The sequence below is a fragment of the Emiliania huxleyi genome, assembly GCF_000372725.1.
Source record: "Emiliania huxleyi CCMP1516 unplaced genomic scaffold EMIHUscaffold_71, whole genome shotgun sequence".
Classification (NCBI taxonomy): Eukaryota; Haptophyta; order Isochrysidales; family Noelaerhabdaceae; genus Emiliania; species Emiliania huxleyi.
Window position 1 is genome coordinate 550,992 of NW_005196681.1, and position 23,964 is coordinate 574,955.

Here is a 23,964-nt window from a genome sequence, read left to right on the forward strand (position 1 = left end):
GCACGCCTTCCGGTTCGGCAAGGCCTCCTTCCTGAGCCCGAGCGGACGGCGGTCCTTCACTTTTCCCGCCAGCGCAGGTCGTGACCGGCCCGCTCCCTCTCGCCCCGACCCAACATGCCTGTCGCACCTTTCGCACTTCTCGCCGTCGCCCCTCTCCCCACAGGCCACACCGTCGCCGCCGGCACGGGAGGATCGTGGGAGCGCTCACCTCAGCCGCCACCCGCGCTGCCGTCCGAGAGCGTGCCAGAGCCACAGGGCCGAGGATCTAGCCGAGGAGCGCCGGGGCCTCTCGCCGCGCCTTCCGCCGCGCCTTCGGGGCCTCTCGCCGCGCCTTCCGCCGCGCCGCCTTCAGTCGAGGCGACACCCGTGCTTGCTGCGCCCCCTGCCCAGCGCCGCGTCCGGGGTAAAGAGCAGAAGGGCAACTTCGCCTCCGCCACGCCTGCCGGCTCCACGGCCGCCGACCCGCTCCCATGCCCGCTCCCCGCGGCCAGCGCCGCCCCACCTCGACGAAAGCGGCGTGCGCCTGCCTCGCTGAGCGGCGGCGGCCCGGCCGTCGAAAGCAAGGTTTCCCGGGCACGTGCGCCGGCCGTGCCTTCAGTCGCGGCAATGGTCGCCTCCGAGCATGCCACCCGAGATGCCACCAAGCCGAAGGGCGTCGCCGAGCCCGTCGAGGCGGCTGAGCCTCTCGCGCTGCTCGATCGTCTGCGGCGGGAGGGTTGCGTGCAGGAAGTGACGCTGCCGTCGGGCTGGCGTGGCGCGTGCCGGCTCAGCGGGGGCAAGACGGTCTTTTACCTCTACCCGCCCGGCGGCAGTCCGGCGCTCCGCTCGACCAACGACGTGCGCAGGTACGCCGTGGAGCAGGCGGGAGCGACGGGGCAGGCTCTCAAGGCAGCGGAGAGGGAGGGCGGGGGAGGCGCGCAGGCGAATGTGCTGCCGGGCGGCGGCGGCGGCGGCGTCATCGCGTGGGAGACGACCGGGCACGAGTGGCTTGGCACGCGGTTGGCTCGCCAGGTCTCCCTCCCTAGCTCCCTCCCCCCCTCCCCTCAGCGTACCCGCGTGTGTCCCTTCGCCTTGCGGCTCACACCTTTGAGCGCGTGGACAGTTTGGGCGGCGTTGCGCCTTCGGCACCGTCACCAGCTGGGTGCCCGCCGACGAGGCGGAGAAGGACCCGCCGCTCTGGCGCGTCGAGCACGACGACGGCGACGGCGAGGACCTCGAGCAGGAGGAGGTGGAGCAGGCGATTGCGCTCTACCAGAGTCGGTGCGGCAGCAGCGGCAGCGCGGTGGCTCTATCCTTGTGCCGTCGAGGGCAGGCTCGAGCGCGACGTGTCACTATTGGCACGTGCACACAGGCGAGCGTGAGCGTGAGCCTCCCGCCCGGCTGGGTCGTGGAGAAGCGGGCTCGCCGCGCCGGAGGCACGTACAACGTCTACTGTGGCCCAGGCGAGGGGCACGCCTCCCCTCCGGCCTCTGCCGTTGGCTCACCTCTGCCTGTACTTGCGCCGTCTAGGCGGCGCGCGCGCAAACTCCGGCCCGGACGCGTGGCGCAAGCACGAGCAGCCCGCGCCCTCCAAGCCGCCCTCCAAGCCGCCCGCCGGAGCCCGCTCGGGCCGGCCGACTGGTCCGGCGGCCGTCAAGCGGCCCGCGCCGGCTGCAGCGCCGGCCAAGCCCTCGTCGAATCGAGCGCCGGCGAGGCCCAGCTTGCCCGCGCCCGCTCCGGCGCCGGCGAAAGGCGCACAGGCTGCAGCACCATCGGAGCCGCCCCCCGCATTTCCCCCCTCCGCCGCCGCTACGCGCGGCGAGGGCGGCGGCGGCAGCGGGCCGCGGCGGTCGCCGCCCGAGGAGCGACCCTCCTCTCGCCGCCGTCCGGGCGGCACCGAGGAGAAGGTCAGTGAGGTGCCGGCGCCCGAGATTGGCGACGGCTGTGGATACGGCGGAGCCCTCCGCTGCCAGCTGCACGCGAGCTCGGGTTGACAGGCCCAGAGGCGTGGGTTTGTTTGGGTGTGCCCCCGTGCATCCTTTCCCGCCATCGGTGCGCCGCCGAGCGCCGCGCCTCGCGCCCGCAACGACTGGCATGAGTGCGCGCGAGGGAGGCGCAGTGTTCAACTGCGGCCGTGGCAGAGCGCAGAGACAGAGGGATGGGCAGGTCACAGTGACGGGTGCGTGTAGAGGGCCGCTGCAGCACCGCGTTCAACCGGGGCCCATGTCTGTGTGCGACTGTGGGGTGTGTGTGGGGGGGGGGGTGTTGGGGGGGGGCGGCAACGCGAGAGCGACGCGCGCACGGGGGCGGCGCCGCCCCATGCGCCACATGGGCATGGCCCCGCAGTGATGCGCGAGCTGTCAGTCGGGCACGCGTGTGCCACGTGTGTCTCAAAAATACGAACGAAAAAAAGAGTACGTCAGTACATGTGGCGATGTGCATGTGCATCGTGTGTCTCTCACACGCTCAGTGACTCACACGACACACGACACACACACTGCACTGCGAGGCTCTGTGTGATGCACACACCACGTGCACAACACAGCAGACACAACACACATCTCTCATCTCACTGCGAGAAGCACACACAGATGTCCTCTCAAGACGTCCCCGCGAGCCGCCTCCGCCAGTCATCGCACATCTTGCGCATCGGGATGTTGGGTAGCAACGCCCGCGATGGCAGCTGCGCACCAGTCAGCGGCGATGTGGAGTGACACCTACTCACGGCGGCGGGGTGTGAAGAGCAGAATGTGTGACAGCAAGTGGTCGGCGTGGGGTGTGGCGTGTGGGCCTCAGCCATCGCTCAATGGCGGCCCGCTCGTAGCACTGCCCGTCGGCGGTGGAGACGGGGTCCACCATCAGGGCGAGCAGGATCGGGCAGAGCAGCTCCTCGGGAAGCGCCGCGCTGTGGCCTGCCGCCCGCCCCTCGCCTCGCGCCGCGCTGTGGCCTGCCGCCCGCCCCTCGCCTCGCGCCTCCTCTTGCTGCTGCTCCTCCTCCTCCTCCTCGCCCTCCTCCTCCTCGCCTTCCCCCTCCTCGCCCTCGCCCTCCTCGCCCTCGCCCTCGCCCTCCTCGCCCTCCTCCGCCTGCTCCTCGCCCTCCTCCTCGCCGCCCTCGCCCTCCACCGCCGCCCTAACACCGCCCCCTCCGCTGCTGCCCACCGCCGCCACTTCGCCCGCCCCCGCCTCGAGCTGAGCCTTGAGGGCGGCGTAGACGGCGTATTTCCGGTGGTAGTCGGCGTGCGACGTCCCAACGCCGGCCTCCCGCAGCGCACGCAGCGCCCGCTTCGCCTCCCTCAGCCGCAGCCGCAGCTCTGCATCCTCCGCGGCTCCTCCTCCTCCACCACCGCCGCCGCCGACACCGCCGCTGGTGGAAGAGGGGTTGGAGGCGGAGGCGGAGGGTGCAGGTGCGGCTGGAGCGGCCGGGCTTCGGGCGAGCAGGCTTTCTCGGATCCGCCTCCTCTCTGCCAGCATCTCTGCCGTCAGCTGCGCGCCTCGCTCGCGGCCGTAGTCCCTGCTGCTGCCGCCGGTCCGCTCCGCCTCGGCGCGCGCGGCGCGCTCCGCGAGCCGCGCCGCGGCCGCGCGACGGCCCTCCTCCGTCACGAGCGGCTGCGGCGGAGGCGCGCGAGAGAGGTGCGGCGCGAGGGCGGCGGCGACGTCCGAGAAGCCGAGCGTGGAGACGCCAAAGAGGGCGGCCATCTCAGCGTCGCAGTGGATCGTCTTTCCCCGCTGCACGCCGCGCGCCTTGGCCGTCGCCCACAGCTTCGAGACTGCCTGGCCGCGGGTGATCTGCAGGCCGGCGCGGCCGCTAAACAGGCGGGAGAGGCCCTCCGAGCAGGCGAGCGGCGTGGGCGTGGGCGCGGCGCGCTTCTTCTTGCGCCGCTTCTTGGCGATGCGCCGCTTGGGCATGATGCCGAGAACTCCGCGGCCCGGCGCGAAGCGCGGTTTTTCGACCCAAGAGACCTCGCGGGGCGAGAGTACATCTTCGCATGTCGAGGGTCGCGCCGCCGATGCCTGCCTCGTACCGCGACGGTCCGCGTATGTGTGCATGCCTCCTGACCGCCACGGTCACGGCCGCTGCGCTCCGGACAGGTTCGTTCGACGCGCTCGACCGTGATCTGGCTCAGCGGCCGCCGCTTTCTTTGGCGTCGAGCGCCCGGTGGTGAGCGCCTCTCACGGCCTTTCCAGCAGGCCGTTCGCTGCCCCGGCGCAGCCGCACCGACCCCCACGGCCCGCCGCACGCGCGCAGGCGCGGCTCGCGCACCTTTCTCGAGGCTGGCACCGCCGTCGAGCACCGCGCTGCCACCGACAGCGCACCCGCGCGGCCGAGGCGCCCCTCGCCGGCGCGTGCGGCGAGACGGCGAGCGTGTCGGCGCGCCTTCCGGCCGCCGCACGGCGGACGGGCCGCCCGTCGAGCCGCGCGGCGCCGAGCGAGCCCAGCGGACGCCCTCACCGCTCCGTCGGCGGGTCGTCAGTCACGACGGCCGGCCTCCTCCCATCCGCACGCCGCGCCTGGCCGGCCGCGCGGCGAGGCGGCGCCGTGCGCCACGCGCTGTAGCTTCGCGCGGCGACAGTGCAGCGGCACATCAAGAGCCAGCATGAACTTCTATGTGTCCCTGTCTCCGTCTGGTAGCCTCGTGACACAGCCTCAGCTGCTCTGCAGCGCACACAGACGTGGAGGGTGAACGCGCTGGTAAGGACCGATGGCGAGCGCAAAAAGTCATCAAAAGACACGCCACTCACTCGCTCGTGCACACACGACATGTGTGCTCTGGGAAGAGCGCGCAGATCGCGGGGTCGTGGCGCCAGCGAGCGCACCTGGGCACCTGCGCGCCAGAGCACGCAGGTGCACCGCTTTGCGTGTGCTGCCACTCGCCGCGCGCGCAGCGCCGCGTCGCGATCAGCCGAGTCTGTGGCCTCACCCCGTGCAGCCCGCGCGGCGCGTGTGGCCCCAGAGAGGCCCCCACCCTCGCGCGGACTAGGCGGTCAAACGCGGTCGTCACAGACCATGGAGGCCGGAGCGGCGAGGCGGGGCACCCTTCCCGCAGGTGCTTAAGGTACCATGCGCTGTGGCGCTGTGGGTTTGAGGTGGTCGCCCGTGCGTTCACCCGCCACCCGATGTGTTCAACGACACTGGCGAAGGTCTGTAGACCCAGCTCGTGAGACGCGTGCTGGGCAACACCAATGTACGCTCGAGACAATACGACGCACAAAGACGGTTCCGAAGAGAGCGCACGCTCGGGGCACCATCCGCGCGTGGCGCACGGCGCCGCCTCGCCGCGCGGCCGGCCAGGCGGCGGCGTGCGGATGGGAGGAGGCCGGCCGTCGTGACTGACGACCCGCCGACGGAGCGGTGAGGGCGTCCGCTGGGCTCGCTCGGCGCCGCGCGGCTCGACGGGCGGCCCGTCCGCCGTGCGGCGGCCGGAAGGCGCGCCGACACGCTCGCCGTCTTGCCGCACGCGCCGGCGAGGGGCGCCTCGGCCGCGCGGGTGCGCTGTCGGTGGCAGCGCGGTGCTCGACGGCGGTGCCAGCCTCGAGAAAGTGGCGGCGAGCCGCGCCTGCGCGCGTGCGGTGGTCCGTGGGGGTCGGTGCGGCTGCGCCGGGCTCTCGTGGGCGGCTGGGAAGCGCAGCAGGCGTGTGTATTTGGTCCCGCTCGCGGGGCGGCCGGCGGGAGACTTTGAGCGAGCCGATGCTCCGCGACGCGATTTCGCGACGCGATGCGCTCAGAGCATGTGCTGCGGGACCTCTACGGCTGGACGCGTACCGAAGGGGCGAAGGCCAGCGACGCGGGGCGGCGAAATGGGCCTTTACCCCCGCTCTGCCACTGTGGCCCGGGGGTATGCAGTTTCGCTCGCCCCCCGAGGTCTCTTGGGTCGTCTTCTCTACCTCCGTTCATATGCTTAAAATAATGGAAGAAGAAATAAAGAAAGTGCACGCGGCCTCTTCGCGCAATCAGGCCTGGGTGTCGGGTACAGAAGTACCCCAGCACGCTGTCCAGGACGGGGGGGGGGGGGGGGGGGCACAACCATGACAACCGCCGGCTTGCTGCTGCTGGCCGCGGCATCAGCCAGCAGCCCCGTCTCCTTCAGCCTCCACCCGTGGCACGCCAGCGTCCACTTTCCGACCGCGGGACGCTTCGCTGCCGCCCTTCCAGTCGTCCTCCTCGTCACCGGGTTCGGCGGCGAGATCCCTGCGGAGGCCTACTCGGACCTGAGCACCGCCGTGGCCTCGCGTGGCGCCGTCATGATCGGCCTCTCCCGCCCTCCTCCCTTCCCGATGCTGACCGACTACCCGGCCGTCGCCCGCTCCCTCGACCCGGTGCTCCAGTTCGTCGTCAACGGCTCCCTCGCCGCGAGGCTCAGCGAGGCGGGTGCTCCGGCGCCGCCGAACGTGAGCGCTCTCATCCTCGGCGGCCACTCGGCGGGCTGTCACGTCGCCGTCCGGCGGATCCTCTCTTCCGGCTGCGGCGCCGTGGGCGGGGTGCTGCTCCTCGACCCGGTGGACGGCGCCGACCCGTGGGGCCTCCGCAAAGAGTTTGTCATCTCCCCGCCCAACCCGCTCCGCTTCTCCACGCCGGCGCTGCACCTCGAGACTGGGCGCCGCCGCCGCCGCGCCGAGCACTCTTCCACGCCCACCCTCTCCTCACGCCCGAGGTGCGGCCGCTCCTAGGCTCGACCCGCGGCCGGTGCAGCCGCTGGAGCCCGCCTGCGCGCCGCGCCGCCTCTCCAACGGCCGCTTCTTCGACGCGTGGGGCGGGCCGATCTGGCAGGCCAACGCCACCGCCTTTGGCCACATGGACCTCGTCAACGACGGCGAGGCCGGCGCCGCCGCCTCCTTCGTCTGCCCGGGCAACAAGGACCGCCGCGAGCGGCGCGGTTACCGCCACTTCCTGGCCACCGCCATCGCAGCCTTCGCTCGCGGGCTGGTTGTCGATGGGTCGATGGCGGCGGCGGCGGCGGCCGTCAACGGCAGCGCCAGCGCGGGGATCGACGTCCTGTTCGCCTCGCGGCGCGCGGGGCGGCCGCAGGAGGTGCGCCCCGGCTGCGAGCTGAGCTCGCGCCTCACCCTCCCCCCTGTCGCTCAGCCGCGCCGGGCTGAGAGCCAGATCTAGCAGGCGCGAGGCCCGCGCGCCGGCGGCGGGTGAGGCGGGGAGCTTTGCTATTGACACAAAGTGGTTGCACACTACGCTCATATTACAGCGCACGTGTGGTGTTCCGTTATGGCTATTTGAAAAGTTTATCGATTTTTCCCTCGCGCGCCGCGTCGCCCCCCCACTCGTTTACTCTGTGAATAGTGAAACCGCAACACGTCGCACGACTGATGACTCGTCGCTCGGGGCTGCGCGTGCTCGGATCGCCTCTCTGTGTCTCGACGCACGCGGTGTACCTCAGTGGACTTCCTCAGTCTACCCCTGACCCCAGCCGGCCGGGCTGGGCCCGAGAACAGTGCCGAGGTAGCGGCCGTGGTCGGCAAAGTTCAGCGGCGCGCCGAGCGATGGGTCGCCGTCGGCGAGCAGCCTACGCCCACGCAGAGGTCGCGTCAATGCCTCGGAGCCCGCCTCGAGTGTGGCTGGGTGGCGGGGCTGCCGTGGCTCGGCGGCGGCGCAGCGGACGCGGCGGCCCGTGTGCACGAAGCCGAGCGCGTTCCTAGGGTGCGCGCCGCGCGCATGTGAGAGGCCTCCGACATGCCGCCTGCCCCGGCCGGACGAGCCGCACCAGAGCGGCTGGTTCTGCGCGAGGACGGGGTCGAGGTCGTGCACCTGATGGGGGCGGTCTGGGTGGGGGTGCAGCTGACAGGGCCGGGGAGCACGGGCGACGAGCGTCGAGTGAACGGTGTGGGGCGGGATCGGGCACGTAGTGGGTGGTCCGCTCTCCGAGCAGCTCGTCGTAGCGCATGGCGAACTGTGTGTCTCCGACCCGAGGGCCCGCAAAGGTGACCACCTCGTCGACGGAGCTAGCCTCGCCGCCAGCCTCGCCGCCAGCCTCGGCGTGCGCGAGGGCGCACAGGGTGGCGGTGCCTCCGCCGTACGAATGGCCGATGAAGGCCAGGCGCTGCGGCTGCCGACTGGCGAGGAGCGGCGAGAGGCGGTCGTAGAGCTCGAGCGACGCCTCCTGGTAGCCGCGGTGCACGCGCCCGCCTTTTGCGGTGCCCAGTCGGCTCGGCTCGAAGAAGAGGTTGAACATGGACAGGTAGTTTTTCAGGTCGGTGGAGCCGCGAAAGGCGACGCAGACGCCGTCCTGCTCCTCCATCTCAAAGAGTGTCGCGCTGGCGCGCAGACGGTCGACCTCTACCTGCTGCGAGAAGGCGAGGCGGGGTGCGAGGCGCTGCTGGTAGCCGCCGCTGCCTCGCCGCAGCTCGGCGGGCGGCGAGTACGCGAGGCTCGCGGCGAGAGAGTAGCCGACCGCCGCGTCGAGCGAGAGTGCCGCAGCCGTCGGCGCCATTCGGGCAGAGGGGTCGGCCGATGCGATGCCCAGCGACTCGGCGACTGCGACAGCGGTGCTTTCGGCTTCCGGACACACAAGAAAACAATTTAATCCCCGCGTGAGGGCGGGGTGCGCACTGTCCCTCTGTGTTCGTGTACGTCGTTTATTTATTTATGCGTGAGCCTCGGCCGCCTCTCTGTCAATTGTGCCCGTGGTAGTGAGAGACTGCCAGTGAGAAGCTGGAGGAAGTTTCGCGTCTCTTTTTTGTTTTTGCCGCATGTGTCACTTTTGTCTGGAGCAGGAGAAAGAGAAGGAGAACTAGGAGAGCGCAACCAGTACATGTAGGAGGCCCCCCGTGCCGGTGTGTTCTACAAGAGGAATCCCTTCCCCACCCTTCGGCCGTCACCGCTCCTTCGGAGGTGCATGGTCGACGCCTTGCTGCCAGCCGACTGCTCGGACGAGCACCGCCGCCTCGCCGTCCGGCTCTCCTTCGAGCTCGGACAAGCTCACCTCTTCGAGGCGTGGCCGCCAGCGGGCCAGCGGGACGCGGACAAGACGCAGCTGCTTGCACAGCTCGCGACGCTGGAGGCCAACTACCCCGGCGGTTTGGCGGCTTACATCGGCTCCGCCAGAGCGCTCCTCGGCCAAGCCGTGCGTGGCGAGAACGCGCTGGAAGGCTGGACTCCGTCGGTCCCCGACGACGGCGTCGACCTGCAGCCGGGCTCGCCAGAGTTTGCGGCGTTTGAGGAGCGAGGCCTTGCCGAGGCGGCGCATTTGGCCTTCGCCGTGCCGGCGGGCGGGCTGGGCGAGCGGCTCGGCTTCAGCGGCGTCAAGTTTGCCCTTCCGTCCGAGGTGAGCACCGGCAGCTGCGTGCTGCGCGTCTACGCGTCGTATATCCTCGCCCTGCAGAGGCACGTCGAGCGCGCGGGCGGAGGGCCGTGCCGGCTGCCGCTGGCCGTGATGGTGTCGGACGACACGGTGGCGGGCATCCAGCGGCTGCTCGACGAGAACGGCTACTTTGGGCTCGAGCCCTCGCAGGTGTGGTGGGTGGTTCGGGGTTGTCGGAGGGCTCGGGGTTGTGGCTCGAATGGGTTTGTGGGTGGGTCAGGTGACGCTGCTCAAGCAGGAGAAGGTCGCCGCGCTGGCCGACAGCGAGGCGCGGCTCGCGCTCAAGGGAGAGTACGAGGTCGCCACCAAGCCGCACGGCCACGGCGACATCCACTTCCTCCTCCACTCCACCGGCACGGCGCAGCGCTGGGCGGCCGAGGGCAGGAGGTGGCTCTACTTTTTCCAGGACACAAACACGCTCTACTTTGCCCACCACCTCGCGACGCTCGGCGTCACCGCCGCGCGCGGCGCTGCGGTCAACATGGTGTCGGTGCCGCGCAAGGCGAAGGAGGCGATCGGCGCCGTGTGCAAGCTAACGCACGCCGACGGGCGGAGCGTGGTCTGCAACGTCGAGTACAACCAGCTCGAGCCTCTGCTCCTCGCGAGCGGACACGCGGCCGGCGACGTCAACGACGCGAGCAGCGGCTTCTCGCCGTACCCGGGCAGCATCAACGGGCTGATGTTCGACCTCGTCCAGTACGCGGCCACGCTCGCCGCCACGGGCGGCCGGATCGACGAGTTCATCAACCCCAAGTTCAGCGACGTGAGCCGCTCCGCCTTCAAGTCGCCGACGCGGCTCGAGTGCATGATGCAGGACTACGTCAAGACGGTCCCACCGGAGCAGACGGTGGCGTGGACGCGCTACCCGCTCGAGTTTGGGTACCACCCGTGCAAGAACGACATCCTCTCCGCCGCGAGGCTCTCGGCGCAGGGCATCCCGCCCGGCTGCGCCTCCACCTCGGAGATGGCGGTCTACCACATGCACGCCACGCAGCTGCGGCTGCTCGGCGCCGAGGTCGGCCCGCCGCAGCCGGCCTCCTACCGCGGCGTCGCGGTGGAGCGCGGCCCCGCCGTCGTCCTCGACGCGAGCTTCGCGCCGTGCTTCAGCCTGCTCGAGCCCAAGCTGCCGTCGCCGCAGCGGGTGCGGGTCAGCGCGCGGTCCGCGCTCGTCGTCTCGGGGCGCGACGTCGTCATCGAAGCGCTCGAGCTCGACGGCGCGCTGGAGGTGACCGTCGAGGAGGGGGGCTCGCTGCGCGTGCTCGACCTGCGCGTGGCCAACCGGGGGTGGGAGTTTGTCGAGCACACCGACGAGGAGCAGGCCGTCGCCGAGGAGACGGCCGCCATCCGAGGCTACCGGCTCGTCAAGCACGAGACGCGGCGCATCCACGTGCGGGCGGGAGAGCACCTGCGGCTGTGACCGGCGCGGCTGGGCCACACCTCAGGCCACGCCCGGAGATAGGACACGTACATCGCGCTCTCACCTGTGCAGGCGCTGCGCACCCCGCACGCCGCGTTCAGCTGAGATATACAGGACTTTTCATGGAAGATGGATCATGTGGAAATACAGATTAGACTTTGGAGCCGCGTGCTACAATAACTCCCATCCCCAACCATCCCGGTAGCTCGGTACCGCACGTGGCAACACTGACATCTCCAGCGATGACACGGTTTTGTCTCACAAAGAGTGTTGATATCTCTGTTGCTGTGAGCCTCGAGCAACAAAACCTCGTCACCGTATAGAGTACACCGTTTACGCTCGTCACTTGAAAATGCTCTGCGCGGCCGAGTTAGGGTCGAATGCCTTGATAAGCTCCACCACGAAGCAAAAGCCGACCGAAACGACGACCGATGCGCCCATCGCTCCGCCTGGCGTCGCGGTATCAAAGATCAAGAACGGCCTCGGCTCGACCTCTCCAGACTCCTGTGGGGGCTGCGCAGCCTCCGCAAGCGGAGCCGCGTCGCCTGCAGAAGCAGAGGCCACCTCTGGCGGGTCCTCGGACAGACACGGCGTTGCCGCCCGAGAGCGCTGGCGAGCGACAGTCGTCGATTTGTCGGCCAGCGTCCGGGACGGTGTCAAAGAAACGTGGAAGGCACCGCAGACCGTGAGCAGGCAGAGAGACAGACTGCGAATGGCACTCATCGAAATGAACGGAGAGAAGAATTTTACAACTAACTCCCTCGCACAACACTGGCGGCGTGCCGTCCTCCCATCCCTCCCTTGGGTTGTCTGTTTTCTTTCTTTCTTTCTTACACTGGGCACGGGACTGGCGCGCACTAGAAAGCAAGAAAAAGCCGACGCTGTCTCTAGCCCGTAACCCGATCCGGATCATCCGGCCGGCCCGCTGGGTGCGCTTCTGAGCTCCCCGGCCCTGGATGTGAGGTTGATAACTGCACTCCAAGTGCTCCAAGTGCCGAGGCGGGCGACGGCTTCCTCAGAAGTCCCCACCCCACAACCCCGCCCCACCCCGACCCGAGGAACCCCGCCCCACCCCGACCCGACCCGATCCACTCCGCCCCGCCCCGCCCCGCCCCCCCCACTGGACAAACCCGCGAGCCGCTCTCGGCTCCGGGGCCCTCCCTCCCCCGCGCATGCGCCCGCCGCCCGCGCCACCTCCCCCACGCGCGCCCACGACGCCAGCCGCCTCGCCCGCCGCCCCGCCGCCCGCCGCCCGCCGTCTCGCCTGGCCCACGCGCCCGCCCGCTCGACCGCCGCCCCCACCGGCGTCCCGCCGGCCGCCGCCTCGCCCGCCCCCTGGACCTGTGGCATCGCAAAAAAAAGAAACGCAGCCTCGGCCGCGCCCGAGTAGACAGTAGTCTCGGGCGGCTGACGTCGGGGAGGTGAGTAGTACTGCTACGCATATGTAGTCGCCCAGAATGCACACAGATCGGCCATGTTATGTAAATACGCGCCCGCCAGGGCGAGTAAGGGCAGGAGCCAGCGGGTGCGCCAGCTCAGGCGTCGGGGTTTCATTGTCCACCAGCAGTGTGGGCCCCGTCTCTCCGCGCGACGGTGGGAGAGTCAAGGACGAGTTCGCACTAGAGGGCGCGTCGGGGATGGAGGCTTGGGTGGGTTCGGGGAGGGGCTGATACTTGAGCACTTGAGCACGAGATAGGGTCGATTCCGCCTGGTACGGCTGATACTCATTGACCCCATCCTTCTTTCAATCTCCCCCTCGGGTATTGTGCTCTCTCCATCTATTCTTCTGTGGAGGTCGGAGTTAACGTGGGCCCCCTTTCCATGTCCCAACCCCACACCCTCCCGAAGCCTTTCCCCTCCCCCCTCCCCGCGGCCAATAGAATTGTGTGTCTCGCGCCTTGCGGGGGGGGAGCGGAAAGAAGGAACCTCTTCCCGCAAGAGCACCACTCTTGGAGCGCCGCCACTACCACCCAGAGCGCTGCAAGCAGCGCCAGGCAAAGACGGCTTACTGCCCACCCAGTCCCCCCCTCGGCACACCCTGGCAGCCAATGTGTGATGGCTCGAACCCGCTAAGCCATCCCGCAAGCGGGATGGCCGGGCCACTCGAACCCGCAAGCGGGCGTGCGAACCGCGAGGCGGCTAGCGTGGGGAAGCGCTCCGTCCCGAGCGACTCGAGAGGGATCCCCACCGCCTGCCAGTGGCGCGTCACTTGTATCGCCCGCTGCTTGGCCACCCGAGCCACCATCCTCAGGGCGCCTCCCTCCATTTCGAGCAGCGCACCCGCCATCTCCGCCTCCGCCATTCCCACTAGTCGCAGGAATCGGGGGAGGGCGGCCGGCACCGCTCCGTCGGGGACGGCCTCCTCCGGGGCCTCTCCAGCAAGCTCATGTAACACTCGCAGCGTTGCCACCGCGTCTTTTGCTTCCTCCCCGCCCCCCACGGCCTTGTCTGACAAAGGTAGGAATGACAGGGAGTCGGGCTGCCAGCGCACCACCCTCCATGGTGTATTTAGCTCAATTTTTCCTTCGAGAATGTGCGGACCAATCGTCAATATCGGAGTCCCCTGCACAATCAGTTAGAATGACTGACGATTAGCGTGAGTCACGGGAGGCCAACCCGAGGAGCTAGCTCACCTTTTTGACGCGAGGGTCGCCCCCCCTTGCCCCACCACCTCGTGTGTGTGGAGAAGTTTACCTTACCTTGATTGATTGATGACCTTATACCTAATACCCCGACCGAGAAACGAGAGAAGCCGGACGTCCGTCCGCGTTCCGCGTTCGGGATCCAGGAGGCCGCTCCAGGAGGCCGCCGTATGAGTTGACGTCCAGCTCTTTAGCAGATGCTCGCCTCCGCCTTCAAGAACCAGTGCTCGGCGGCTGCGCCCGTGGAGGGCACCCTACGCTTCGACGGCGGCTCGACAGATGCAGGGAGAGTGCAGGTCTTCTTGCATGGTGCTTGGGGTAGCGTTTGCACACAGCCGCAGGAGGCGCGGACGGTAGCGGCTGTCGCATGCCGCCAGCTCGGCTTTGGGTCGGCCACCGGCACGATGCGGATGCCCGCTAGCGCTGACGGCCCTATGTGGCTCACATCGCTTCAGTGCCGCGGCAACGAGACGAAGCTGACGCAGTGTTTGGGGGCCGATGGCAAATGCCAAGACGCGCTTGGTATCCGCTGCCTTGCATGCACTGGGGACGCGTGTGCCGTCTACACCGCGCCCGTCACTTTTTCCGGCGCTCTGACTGGCGCTGGAGAAGTTGTGCCCAGCTTCTACGCCGCCAGTGCGGCTCCGGTTCAGATAGAGCACGCGCTCCGCCTCGAATGCGCCAGGCGGCTCGGCCCTCGCTCGCGCGTCTCTCCCGTCAATTGCGACGTCAAACGTTACAAAACGGGGTCGCCAAGCGCTCAGGATGATGCACCTACCACTTCCAACGCTACTGCCAACACCGCCGCCACCGCCGCCACCGCCGTGGATGACGATGATGACGACGACGCGTTGCTGGAGGGCCTGCCTGACCCTTTCCGACCCGAGATCGCCAAGCGTGCATACGTTTACGCGCCGGAGCTGGTCGCCGAGTACTCACAGCGCCGGGCGGCACTCAAGGCCTTTGTCCGCAGGCAACCAGACCGGGCGGACTCGCTGCGGGCGCTGGTGCGCTCGGGCGCGCTGCAATGGAATGACGCCGGCATCCTCCGCCGCCCCCTCCTCGCTGCCCTCAACACCTCCTCGCCTGAGCTCGGCCTCATCCGCCAGCTCTATGTCTGCCCACGCGTGCAGATTGTGTCGGACATCGACGCCGCCGTTGGCGACCCTCGCAGGGTGTCCGCTCTTCCGGACGGCTCCTCTGCACGCGCCATCGCCGACGCCCTCCGACGCGACGGCCTGGCTGAGATAGACGATTATGGCCTCAATATCAGCGCTCTCTCTACGGTCATCGATGAGGCGTTTGCGCAGCCTGACCCCGAAATCACATCTGTGGCGTCGAACGGAGCTAGTGCTGCAACACGCGTGCACTTGCCGGCTCTCGCGCCGTTGCTGACCAACAGCACCATCATTGAAGCTGTGCGCGCATACCTCGGGCCAGATGCTGCGCTCGATGGCTACAAAGCGGTGCGCCTCGCGCCGAGTGCGAGCGGCGTGCAGAACATTGCGGGCCTGTGGCATAACGACCGCGCGGGCCATCGTCTCAAGCTCTTCATCCGTCTGCATGATGTCGACCCTCGGCCAGAGGCTGGCTGGCACCCAACGCTCGTCGCGGCGGGCTCTCATGAGGTGCTTCACTATTCCTTCGAGAGCTATGAGCACTCTCGCATGCTCGATGAGTTTGTGCGCTCAGAGTACACCGTCGCCTCCCTTGGAGGCCCGCGTGGCTCTGGCTTTGTCTTCGACACCAACAGCCTCCATCGAGGGGTGCCCGAGGGCCTCTTCGCACGGACGGTAGTCGTGCTCGAGTACCACTCCGCCGCAAAGTGCCCCGTGATCCAGACTCTCGATCTGCCCATACCGTGCCCATCAGGTGATCAACGACTGCTCAGCGAGCAAGAGAGCCAACTGACCACCGCCATCCAGCCAACCGGCTCATTTTACGGCGCCGTCAGCCACTCTGCAGCGGCAGCGAAGACGGAGACGGCCACGATGGTTCCTGGCGCTGGGCGCCAGGACCAGTGCATCAGCTGGACGAATCCAGATAGTTCGAAGGCAGTGCCGGCAGAGATCATGCCTGGCCATGTCCTCGTCCAGACGGCTCATGCGCAGCTGCGCCTGGCTCCCCTCTCCTCCTGGGCCTCAGTGGGCCACGCTCTGAGCGCTCGCCCTGGCTGCACGGCCCAATGGCGCTTCTACTCCTTCGATGTCATGCCAATGGACGGCAACACTGTGTGGCTCAACACCACCTCGGGCCGAGAGGGTATTTGTCTGCTAGATGACATTCTTGGCCGTGTGCCCTTTACGGGCGCGCATGCTGGAGGCTGCCTTGTCCCTGGCGTTCCCGACGCCGTCTTTGGCGGATTTCACATGCTGCTTACCTTCCCAACGCCCGCCGCATTGGATGCGAGCGGCGAGCCGAGCTCCACCTCCTCATCCGCCACCAGCGTCGCAAGCGTTGCGCCAGAGGTGGCACGGCTGCGCGCGCTTGTTCTAAAGCATGTGAGTGGCGACGACGGTGCAATGCTAGAGGCCATCACGCAGGTCGGTGTGCCGGATCTGCTCGAGAGTGTGACTCGTGCGGCCACTGAGCCGGTCGCCACGAAGCAGGGCGTGACTCTGATTGAGGCGGTGCTCTCGGCGGAACGCTTCGTGCCGCACTCGCTCAATGCGGCCGGCCTTCATCTGCTTCGTGTGCTGCTCGCTGAGCGTATGGACGACGCGCGCCGCCACCTCGCCGCCAACCACAGCGCCGAAGCCGAGGCGCTCCGGCCGACATGGGAGCGCGACGGCGTGCTCTTGCTCGATTTCGCTCAGTATACCTCTTCGCGAGGCACCGGCAACGAGAAGCTCAACGAGGTGTTGCGCATGGCTGCCGCCTCGTCGTTGCCTGCTCACACGCTCCACTTTGTAACGCGGGCCGTGCAGCACGTGCCGGCGGACCCGCAGTATGCCCTACACATGGACACCTTTCACAGCGTGGTCAAGATCTGGGTCTACCCAAAGAACATGACCGTGTCCGAAGGACCGCTGCACGTGGTGCGTGGCTCCCACCGCTGCTCGAGCGCGAAGCTCAGATGGCTATACGAGCGGACGAGATCGAACGCTGCTGACGTCATCACGGAGCCTTCTCTGCGCTTCGACGCCCAGTCCAGCTCGGGCGCTCAGGCCGCCGCCGCGCTGAAGGCGACCGGCCTCGCGCCGGCGACGCCCATCCTGCCTCTGCCAAACACCGAGCAAACGATTGTGATTGCGGATACGTCGGCACTTCACTGCCGCGGCCAGGCACTGCCGCACACATCGCGCACGGCACTGCGGCCGATGGGTGCGGAGAATGACGGCGGCGTGCGCCGGCTCAACCCCTTCCGCAGTATCGAAGCGTAACAACGCAGCAAGGCGACTCTCATTGCTCGCGGCGGCAGTGGCGGAGTTGCCGCAGGTGTTTTCCCAGTCCGTTGCGGGCCTCGTTGAGGCGCACGAGTCAATGCGTGCCGAGATTCAGATGATGCGAGCCCAGTGGCGTGACGAGCGCGCAGCGAGCCGCGAGGCGGTAGCGATCCTCCGTGCGCTCATCGACGACGCGAGCGACTCGGCGAGAGTGACGGCGCTCACGGCTCGGGTCGAAGCCCTGCAGGCTGCATCCGCCGCCGGCATCAGGCCCTCCTCGCCGTCCTCAGCGGCCGAGCAGGCGGCAACTGCATTGCAGGCGCAGCTGGCGGCGGTGAGCGCGCGGCGGATCAGGAGGAGCTTGTGCAGAATGTGGCGATGAGGCAGGCGGAAGCAAGGGCGGAGGCGAGCGAGGCGGAGGCGGAGGCGAGGCGGCGCCAGCATGCCGCTGCAGAGGGAGCGCTACAGGCTTCACGCCAGGTGGCGGCGGTGGCGGCGGTGACGGCGGAGCACAGGCGACTGTGGAGTGCGCTGCAGGAGGAAGCCTCCCTCCGAGAGCAGGCACAGGCGGCGGCGGCGGCGGCGGCCGTCTCGGTGGCAGTGGCGCCGCCGAGGAGAGAGCCGCGAGCGCCGAGCGGGTCGCAGACGAGGCGGTGCTCGCTGCGCGCCAGGCGAGAGTAGCCATAACTAGCCGAGACTAGCCGAGACTGGCCGTGACTAGCCGAGACTAGAGGAGCGGCTCAATGCGCGTCAAGTGGCCGCCCGCTCGTGGTGAGTGCCACCCCTCCACCCGCTCCACTGTCCACTCCTCCCCCGGCTTGTGGCGCCCTAGGCGGCTACCCTCGCCTCGAACGAGGCCGAGGAGGCTGCGGCCGCGCTGGCATCCGCGCGGCGAGAGGCCGGCGACGGCGTGCGGTATGTGATGGAGGCGCAGGAGGCACTCTCGCTGCGAGTGGAGCTCCTCTCGAGCAAGGTCGACTCGCTGCGCGGCGCACCCACCACAGCGGGAACGCCGCGTCAGGCCGGTCCAGGCCCGGGTGATAACGGAGACTCTGTGCAGCGTTGTGTATGTGCAACAGTATATGAAAAAAAAATGTTCCTGTTACGAAAAAGGGAGCTCCGTGCAACAGTATATGACACGTAACACTAAGGATGCGACGAGGATAGTGACGGTGACGGTGGCGCGAGGGAGAGGAAGGGAAGTGGGAAGGTCCATTAACACCAGACTGCAGACAGCGAGAGGGACAGGGAGGAAAGGGGGAGAGAGGAAGGGCAAGCCAACGCGACGTGCGCAGAGGTTGGGGATGTAGACTGGAACGGAAAAAAAACTGTTCAGTTTTCAAAGGCAAAAACGCCGGCGTACGCCCTCCCCTCACACTAACACTTCTCCCCTCTATTCCCTTCTTTAGGTTGCGCACCTCTCCCAGCGAGCTAGAATCTCCCCGCTTTTTCTCCTCTAGTCATCCGCCCGCGCCGCGCGCCTCTATGGGCGTCTAGTGCAGCCACTGACAGAACTATTCCCGAGTGGTCGACGTCTCGCCTGAAGTCGGGTGGGCTCGCGCACTGCTTAGCCCTAGGGGAGGGGTGTGTGTGAGGTGGTGGAATGGTAAGGTTTCAGGCCAGAGGGGTGGGGGATTTGGGGGATGAGTCAGGAGCCAGCAGCCTTCCTACTGGACCTGAGTTCTCAGCTCTTCCGCCCGACGGGGTGGTCCCTTGGATTCGGGCCCCGCCCTTTTCCTGCGCCTGGTCTGTCCCTGTCATGAGTGTGTTGCGAGATGCAAAGCTGGTTAGCAGGGGCACAGATCTGGTTACTGGTTAGGCTGGAGAGCTTGTTAGGCTGGGGCACAGAGCTGTTGGGCTGGAGCACAGAGCTGGTTAGGCTGCTGGTTAGGCTGGGGCACAGGGCTGGTTGGGCTGGAGCAGTGGAGCACAGAGCTGGTTAGGCTGGAGCAGAAAGCTGGTTAGGCTGGAGCGCGGGCGGTGCGGCGGCCGGCGAGGGCAGCGCGGTAGGCGAGAGGCGGCCGCGGGGCGTCGAGTGGCGCGATAGGAGGGTAGGCTGGCTGTGGGGGGGCGCCGCGTGGCCTCGGCAAATGAGTAGTGGTTTATGAGCGGCCAGTTTCATGCGCATTGCAAATCGAGCCTGGGGCGTGGCCTAGTTGGTGCAGCGTTCGGGTCGGGGACGTTTTGGTCGTTGGTTCGAGCCCAGCTGGTGCAGTTCGTAGTCGCGCAGCGACGCGGGCGCGCGGGTGCGCGGCAGACTCGGCAACCGAGGCGACAGTGGCGAGCAGGGGCGAGCAGGGGTCAGAGCAGTGCGGCGCGCCGGATTTTTTCGATGGGCTCGGTCAGTGGGCGTGTCAGGAGGCGGCCGGCCGGGAGAAACTGGTTAAAACTCCCGCACCGGCCCAGGAGGTGGGAGTGTCACGGAGGCGGCCATTGGCGCGCGCTCCTTGTCTACGTGGGTCCGAGTTTTTTTTCGTAGACTGGGACGACGCAGCGGAGGGGATAGGCGAGGAAATCGAGGGGCCGGAGGGCTTCCGCGACAGCGACGATGACGACGAAGGAAGAGGAGTGGGGAGACGGAGGGGCGACACGCAGGAGGGGCGAAATTGCGAACGGCCCGAGAAAAGAGGGCGACGGCGGGGCACGAGGGAACAACGGAGACGCTACCGATGACGCGAACCGAGGCACGGGCGACGGCGCGGATGGGGAGGGCGACAGCGACGTCGAGGTTGACGCAGCCATATCGAGAGCGCCACCCACAAATAGGCGGACAGCCATGGAGGTCACCGAATGGAGGGCGAATTCTGGATGCTCGCAATGAGCACGAGCAGCGAGAGCACCTGGAGGAAGAAATTGTCTGTCCCGCGTGGTGCAGCCACCTCTGCGATGGTGGCGACCACACAGGTGTAGGCCATGACGAGCACTGGATGACATACGAACACTGAACTCACCGCTTCGCCGTACATGCCATAGAAGACCCCCAACATGCCCAGGAAGGAGGCCACGAACACCGCTACCGTGCCCTCGACGCTTTTCTGGTTGACATCGCCCAGGCCAATGACCTTGAACCTGTGTTTTCCCCAGAAGGAACCGATCAGCTCCCCCGCCGAGTCCCCCCACAGGAGGGGCTGCATGGCCAGCATGAAGAGCAGGCCCTCCTTCTCATCGCCCATGCCTTTCGCCCCAACCAGCAGTTCAAACATCACCACTCGCCCCGCATACGCCCAGAAGTTGACCACCACAAGGTTGAACCGGCCGTAGCGACCATCGAACAGCCGAGCACCCTGGAAGATGTATTTTCCAACGTCCCAGCAGCGATCCCCAGACTCCGTCAGGATTTTGATCCCGTTGATAATGGGCAATTGCAGCAGTGCCGAGTGCAGGCGAATCGAGTAGTTTGTGAGTACCCTCGTGAAGAACCAAATACGGATGATGTTGATCACCACGTGGCCCGCTCGCCGGTTGATGGCATCCATCGCCTTGAGGTTCCACTTCCCATACGCTTGGACCAGGGTGTCCACTTCCTTATCGGTCCACTCGTGCCTCGGTCCGATCAGCAGGTCAAAATGTTCCTGGGAGAGCCCCCAGTATCGTGTGCACCACCACCACTTGAAGCAGTTGAGTACAATGTCCTTGAGGATCCAAGCTCCGATGTAGAACATGGTTTTCTCTATCAGGTTCGCCCAGTCACATGATTCTTCTTCGTAGACAACCTCCACCACGTCATTGCGTGTGGACAACACGATCATGATGACAGCAGGGAAGAGGAACGAGGAGAAGCCCCAGAACCGGGCCTGTGTCCACTCACGCTCCCGCGCCTGCGCCGTAGTTTCGGCAGCGTCGGGCCGTGGGAACATGAAGTCTCTGAACCAGGAAGGTAGAAGGCTCTGGTCGTCAGCTGGCTCGGCAGCCGCAGATCCCTTGTGCGGCGTTGATTCGTCCACGGGTAGGCCCTTGAGCGTGTGCATGGTGTCTTTCCAGACGGCTCTCTACGCGGAGCTGGAGCCCTCAGATGCACCTGAGGACTGGGGTGAAAGCAACGAACCCACGGCAGACACCTCTCCGACGCGCTCGACTATAGTCTGCGAGCCGATGAGCTGCAGCAAGCGGGGGGGGGGGCAGAGTTCCAGGGGAAATTGTACAATTACAATTTTGGCGAAGACGGAATATACTCCGTGCCGGCGGCCCCGTCGGCGGCGGCGTCGATCGGATCGCGTCGCGCCGGCGGGGGTGGTGACCGAGCGGGCAATTGCTCCCTCCGCTGGCCGGGTCGCCCACCCCTAGGGAGTCTGCCTCTTCCTATCTCTCTTCGCAGTCTCTCGCCGCTTCTCGCTGCAACCTTCATGCCACCTCGCGGTCGTCCCACTCTCGTCGTTCTCTCCCTTGTCACTTCTTCCTCTGTCGCGTCGCTCTCTTCTGCCCCGTTCTGCGACGACGTATGGAGGAATGGTAATTCTTGAACTCACTCATCGCTGATAAACCGTCCGCCCGCCTGCCCGCTCCCGCCCGCATCGAAGCGCGCGTATCGAATAGATCCGGCCGGCGGCTGTGGCGTTGTGGCGGCCGTGCATACACAACACATGGCAGGCCCAGATGACAAACCTCCCCGGCTGCTGACCGGTTGCATCGCTGGTGTCGACATCCCCGTCTCGCGTCTGATATACGGAACTCTCTTCTTGGGCAGCTTGCCTGAATCCGAAGCAATGGCCCTGCTCGATGCCGTGTGGATGTCGGGCTGCAACGCCTTTGACTGTGCAGCAATTTACGGTGGCGGTCAGTGCGAACGACGGCTTGGTGATTGGCTGCGCAGCCGCGGCATCAAACGAGAGCTGGTCGTGCTCATTTCCAAAGGCGGCTGCCACGGGCAGGACAAGCTGTGGAGCGCTTCACTTGCGGAGCATGAACTACTCGAGGCGGATCTTGAAGGGTCGATCTCGCGGCTCGGCGTTACCTACCTGGACGTCTATCTCCTTCATCGCGATGATCCGCAGATCGCAGTCGGCAGTATCGTCACGCGCATGAACAGCCTCATCGATGGTGGACGCATCCGCACTTGGGGCGTCTCCAACTGGTCAATTGCGCGGATCGCTGCGGCGCGAAAGTATGCGTTGGACAATCATCTCACGCCGCCCTGCTGTGACTCGTGCCAGAGCTCTCTCGCCGAGCCTCGTGGCTCAGTTTGGCCAGGGACCACCTTCATCACGGCAGAAACTCGCACAACTTGGTTGCACGCCGCTGGCCGTCAGCCTCATTTGGCGGGCGGCGTGTCTTTGCTAGGATGGGAGTGTCTCGCGAAGGGCTTTATGGCGGGCAAGTGGGGGCATCACGATGCAATCGACGAGGCGCCGCTCGTTCCTGCGCAGGACGACCCAGCAGCCGCCGCCAAGTGGCGAGACGTGCAGCTGCGATACGCTTACTGTACTCCGACTAATTTCGCACGGCGCGAGCGCGCGATTCAGCTTGCGCAATCCCACGGCGTCGCCCTGCCCACGCTTGCTATCGGCTACGTTCTCTCGCAGCCGTCGAACGACTTTGCGCTCATTGGCACGACCACGGCCAGCCACTTTCAGCAAGCTGTTGACGGAGCGTGCTCCACTTCGCGCGTGGCGCGCCTCACGGAGGGGGAGCTGGCATTTCTCGAACATGGTGCCACACTCCAAGTCAGAGCAACGCCATTAACCGAGGATGTGCTTTCTAACGCCCTGCCGTCACACAGACCCCAACCCCACGGGACCCCCTCATTTAGCTCACCACCCTCTTTTGGTTAGCTCCCCCTCTTTTAGACCCGCCCCTCCCTTTCTTTTAGGGTGAGAGGGCCCGTGTTTTTGTGTGAGAGGGCCCGGCCGGCCCTCCCCGGCTGGAGGGGGGCTCCCGGGCCAACACGTAGACAGTGAACACTGGATACGGCCAACGGCGTCCAACAAGGTTTGCCCTGGACCGATTTACGCCCCGGCGGGGATGATTTGCGGGTTTCCCCGTGCCGCGAGACTTGGGCATGTATCTCCCGCGATGTGTGCATGTGTCGCGGACAAACCCAAGTAGACGCCCCTTGGGCGGGTATCGCGTCTTACTTACACAAGAGGAACTATAACACATCGCTAGTCATGTACAATCATGAGAACCGGGTCCAGGCTCCATAGTGAGGTGGTCTCCCAGTCTAGCGCACCTCGCGCCCGGCGGGCGGCGACCTGTCCGTCCACCGAAACCTCCGCCCGCGCGTGCCACCGCCGCCTCCACCGCCGAGTCGAAGAGCCGATGTAGACCCGTCGTCCGTCCACCGTGTGGTACGCCGCGAAGCGGCCCGACGCCCAGGGAAGTCGGCGGCCGCTCGAGCCCGACGCCTGCTCCTGCTTGCGCACGCCTCCGTAGCCGGTGCTGCTGCGACTCGAGAGGTGCAGCCGCCAGCCCTGCGCCTCTGTCACCACCGCCGGCGCCTCCCCCGCGGGGCCCGTGTGGGATGGACCTGCGAAAGCGCGGGGAAGGGAGAGGGCCGGCGGGCCGAGCAGCATTGGCGGTGTGTCATTCTGCAGTCGATCGCCGCCGAGCGGCATAGCGGCGCCGTCGCGGGCGGAGCCGTCGCGGGTAGCCAGAGGCGGCGGGCCGGCGGGAGAGGGCGGTAGTGCGAGCGGTGATGATGATGATGTGGCCATTGCGCCGCCGCCGCGTCCTCTTCGACTCGGCTTTCGTCCCTTTTTACGCTTGTCCCCTTTTTCCGAAGTGTCGGAATGGCGACCTTTTCCCGGAGCAGGACAGTGCCAGCCAGCAGTCTACTTGGATTTGTCTTTAAAAACTCGGTGCAACTGATTAAGGACGCACGTTCGCGCGGGCGCTCTGGCTCGGGCGTTGCTCTGGCGCCTTGAGCGCCAGGCGCTTGCGCGGGTTTGCCGTCGAGTCTGCTGCAGCGTCGTATCCGCGCTGCGCGAAGTATGCTTCGATCTTCTGGTGAAGGAGAGCTCAGTGATGTCAGGGATCTCGTTCTCGTGCCCCTCGAGGCACATCCAAATGTTGCCGACTTCGACGCCAATGTTGGGTTCCATGATACGCACGCTGCGTACGGGCATCACGCGCGTGCTGGCGCGGTTGCCTTGCTGCCAGTCGTGCACGTCGACAGTCATGAAGTGTTTGGCTGCAGTGATGTTCTTGAAGCTCAGCGCAGGAGCGCTTTCCCCTGGATTCCGTCCCGATGCAGGGCGCTCACGCCCCCGAACAAGTTTTTCAGTGTATGTAGCTCT

At 66.9% G+C, this 23,964-nt stretch overlaps 8 protein-coding genes across 8 annotated transcripts; 4 read left to right on the top strand and 4 right to left on the bottom strand.

The window, feature by feature from the left end:
- Positions 1-3,458: 3,458 nt before the first annotated feature.
- EMIHUDRAFT_216963 (hypothetical protein) lies at positions 3,459-3,885 on the bottom strand (the record flags this gene model as incomplete). The annotated part of the gene is made up of 2 exons (XM_005761472.1): positions 3,459-3,490; positions 3,564-3,885. The coding sequence occupies 2 exons, from the start codon at positions 3,883-3,885 to the stop codon at positions 3,459-3,461; spliced, it is 354 nt and encodes a 117-aa protein (XP_005761529.1).
- A 2,118-nt stretch (positions 3,886-6,003) lies between these two features.
- EMIHUDRAFT_216964 (hypothetical protein) lies at positions 6,004-7,087 on the top strand (the record flags this gene model as incomplete). Its single annotated transcript, XM_005761473.1, has 3 exons — positions 6,004-6,509; positions 6,646-6,901; positions 7,061-7,087. The coding sequence occupies 3 exons, from the start codon at positions 6,004-6,006 to the stop codon at positions 7,085-7,087; spliced, it is 789 nt and encodes a 262-aa protein (XP_005761530.1).
- A 167-nt stretch (positions 7,088-7,254) lies between these two features.
- EMIHUDRAFT_452970 (hypothetical protein) lies at positions 7,255-8,417 on the bottom strand (the record flags this gene model as incomplete). Its single annotated transcript, XM_005761474.1, has 4 exons — positions 7,255-7,493; positions 7,563-7,622; positions 7,692-7,735; positions 7,830-8,417. 4 exons carry the CDS (start codon positions 8,415-8,417, stop codon positions 7,382-7,384), a joined length of 804 nt encoding a protein of 267 aa, XP_005761531.1. The 3' UTR covers positions 7,255-7,381.
- Positions 8,418-8,822: 405 nt separating this feature from the next.
- EMIHUDRAFT_68020 (DP-N-acetylglucosamine pyrophosphorylase) lies at positions 8,823-10,704 on the top strand (the record flags this gene model as incomplete). The annotated part of the gene is made up of 2 exons (XM_005761475.1): positions 8,823-9,437; positions 9,508-10,704. The coding sequence occupies 2 exons, from the start codon at positions 8,823-8,825 to the stop codon at positions 10,702-10,704; spliced, it is 1,812 nt and encodes a 603-aa protein (XP_005761532.1).
- Positions 10,705-13,543: 2,839 nt separating this feature from the next.
- On the top strand, positions 13,544-16,729 carry SRR1 (scavenger receptor cysteine rich protein; the record flags this gene model as incomplete). The annotated part of the gene is made up of 2 exons (XM_005761476.1): positions 13,544-14,094; positions 14,320-16,729. 2 exons carry the CDS (start codon positions 13,544-13,546, stop codon positions 16,727-16,729), a joined length of 2,961 nt encoding a protein of 986 aa, XP_005761533.1.
- A 1,459-nt stretch (positions 16,730-18,188) lies between these two features.
- On the bottom strand, positions 18,189-20,700 carry EMIHUDRAFT_216970 (hypothetical protein; the record flags this gene model as incomplete). The annotated part of the gene is made up of 2 exons (XM_005761477.1): positions 18,189-18,213; positions 19,520-20,700. 2 exons carry the CDS (start codon positions 20,698-20,700, stop codon positions 18,189-18,191), a joined length of 1,206 nt encoding a protein of 401 aa, XP_005761534.1.
- A 612-nt stretch (positions 20,701-21,312) lies between these two features.
- EMIHUDRAFT_216971 (hypothetical protein) lies at positions 21,313-22,515 on the top strand (the record flags this gene model as incomplete). The annotated part of the gene is made up of 2 exons (XM_005761478.1): positions 21,313-22,419; positions 22,501-22,515. 2 exons carry the CDS (start codon positions 21,313-21,315, stop codon positions 22,513-22,515), a joined length of 1,122 nt encoding a protein of 373 aa, XP_005761535.1.
- A 299-nt stretch (positions 22,516-22,814) lies between these two features.
- Positions 22,815-23,371, bottom strand: EMIHUDRAFT_358679 (hypothetical protein; the record flags this gene model as incomplete). The annotated part of the gene is given in 3 exon segments (XM_005761479.1): positions 22,815-23,197; positions 23,224-23,300; positions 23,316-23,371. Coding segments are annotated over 3 exon segments (300 nt in total), but the record flags the coding sequence as incomplete, so codon positions are not given.
- Positions 23,372-23,964: the final 593 nt, after the last annotated feature.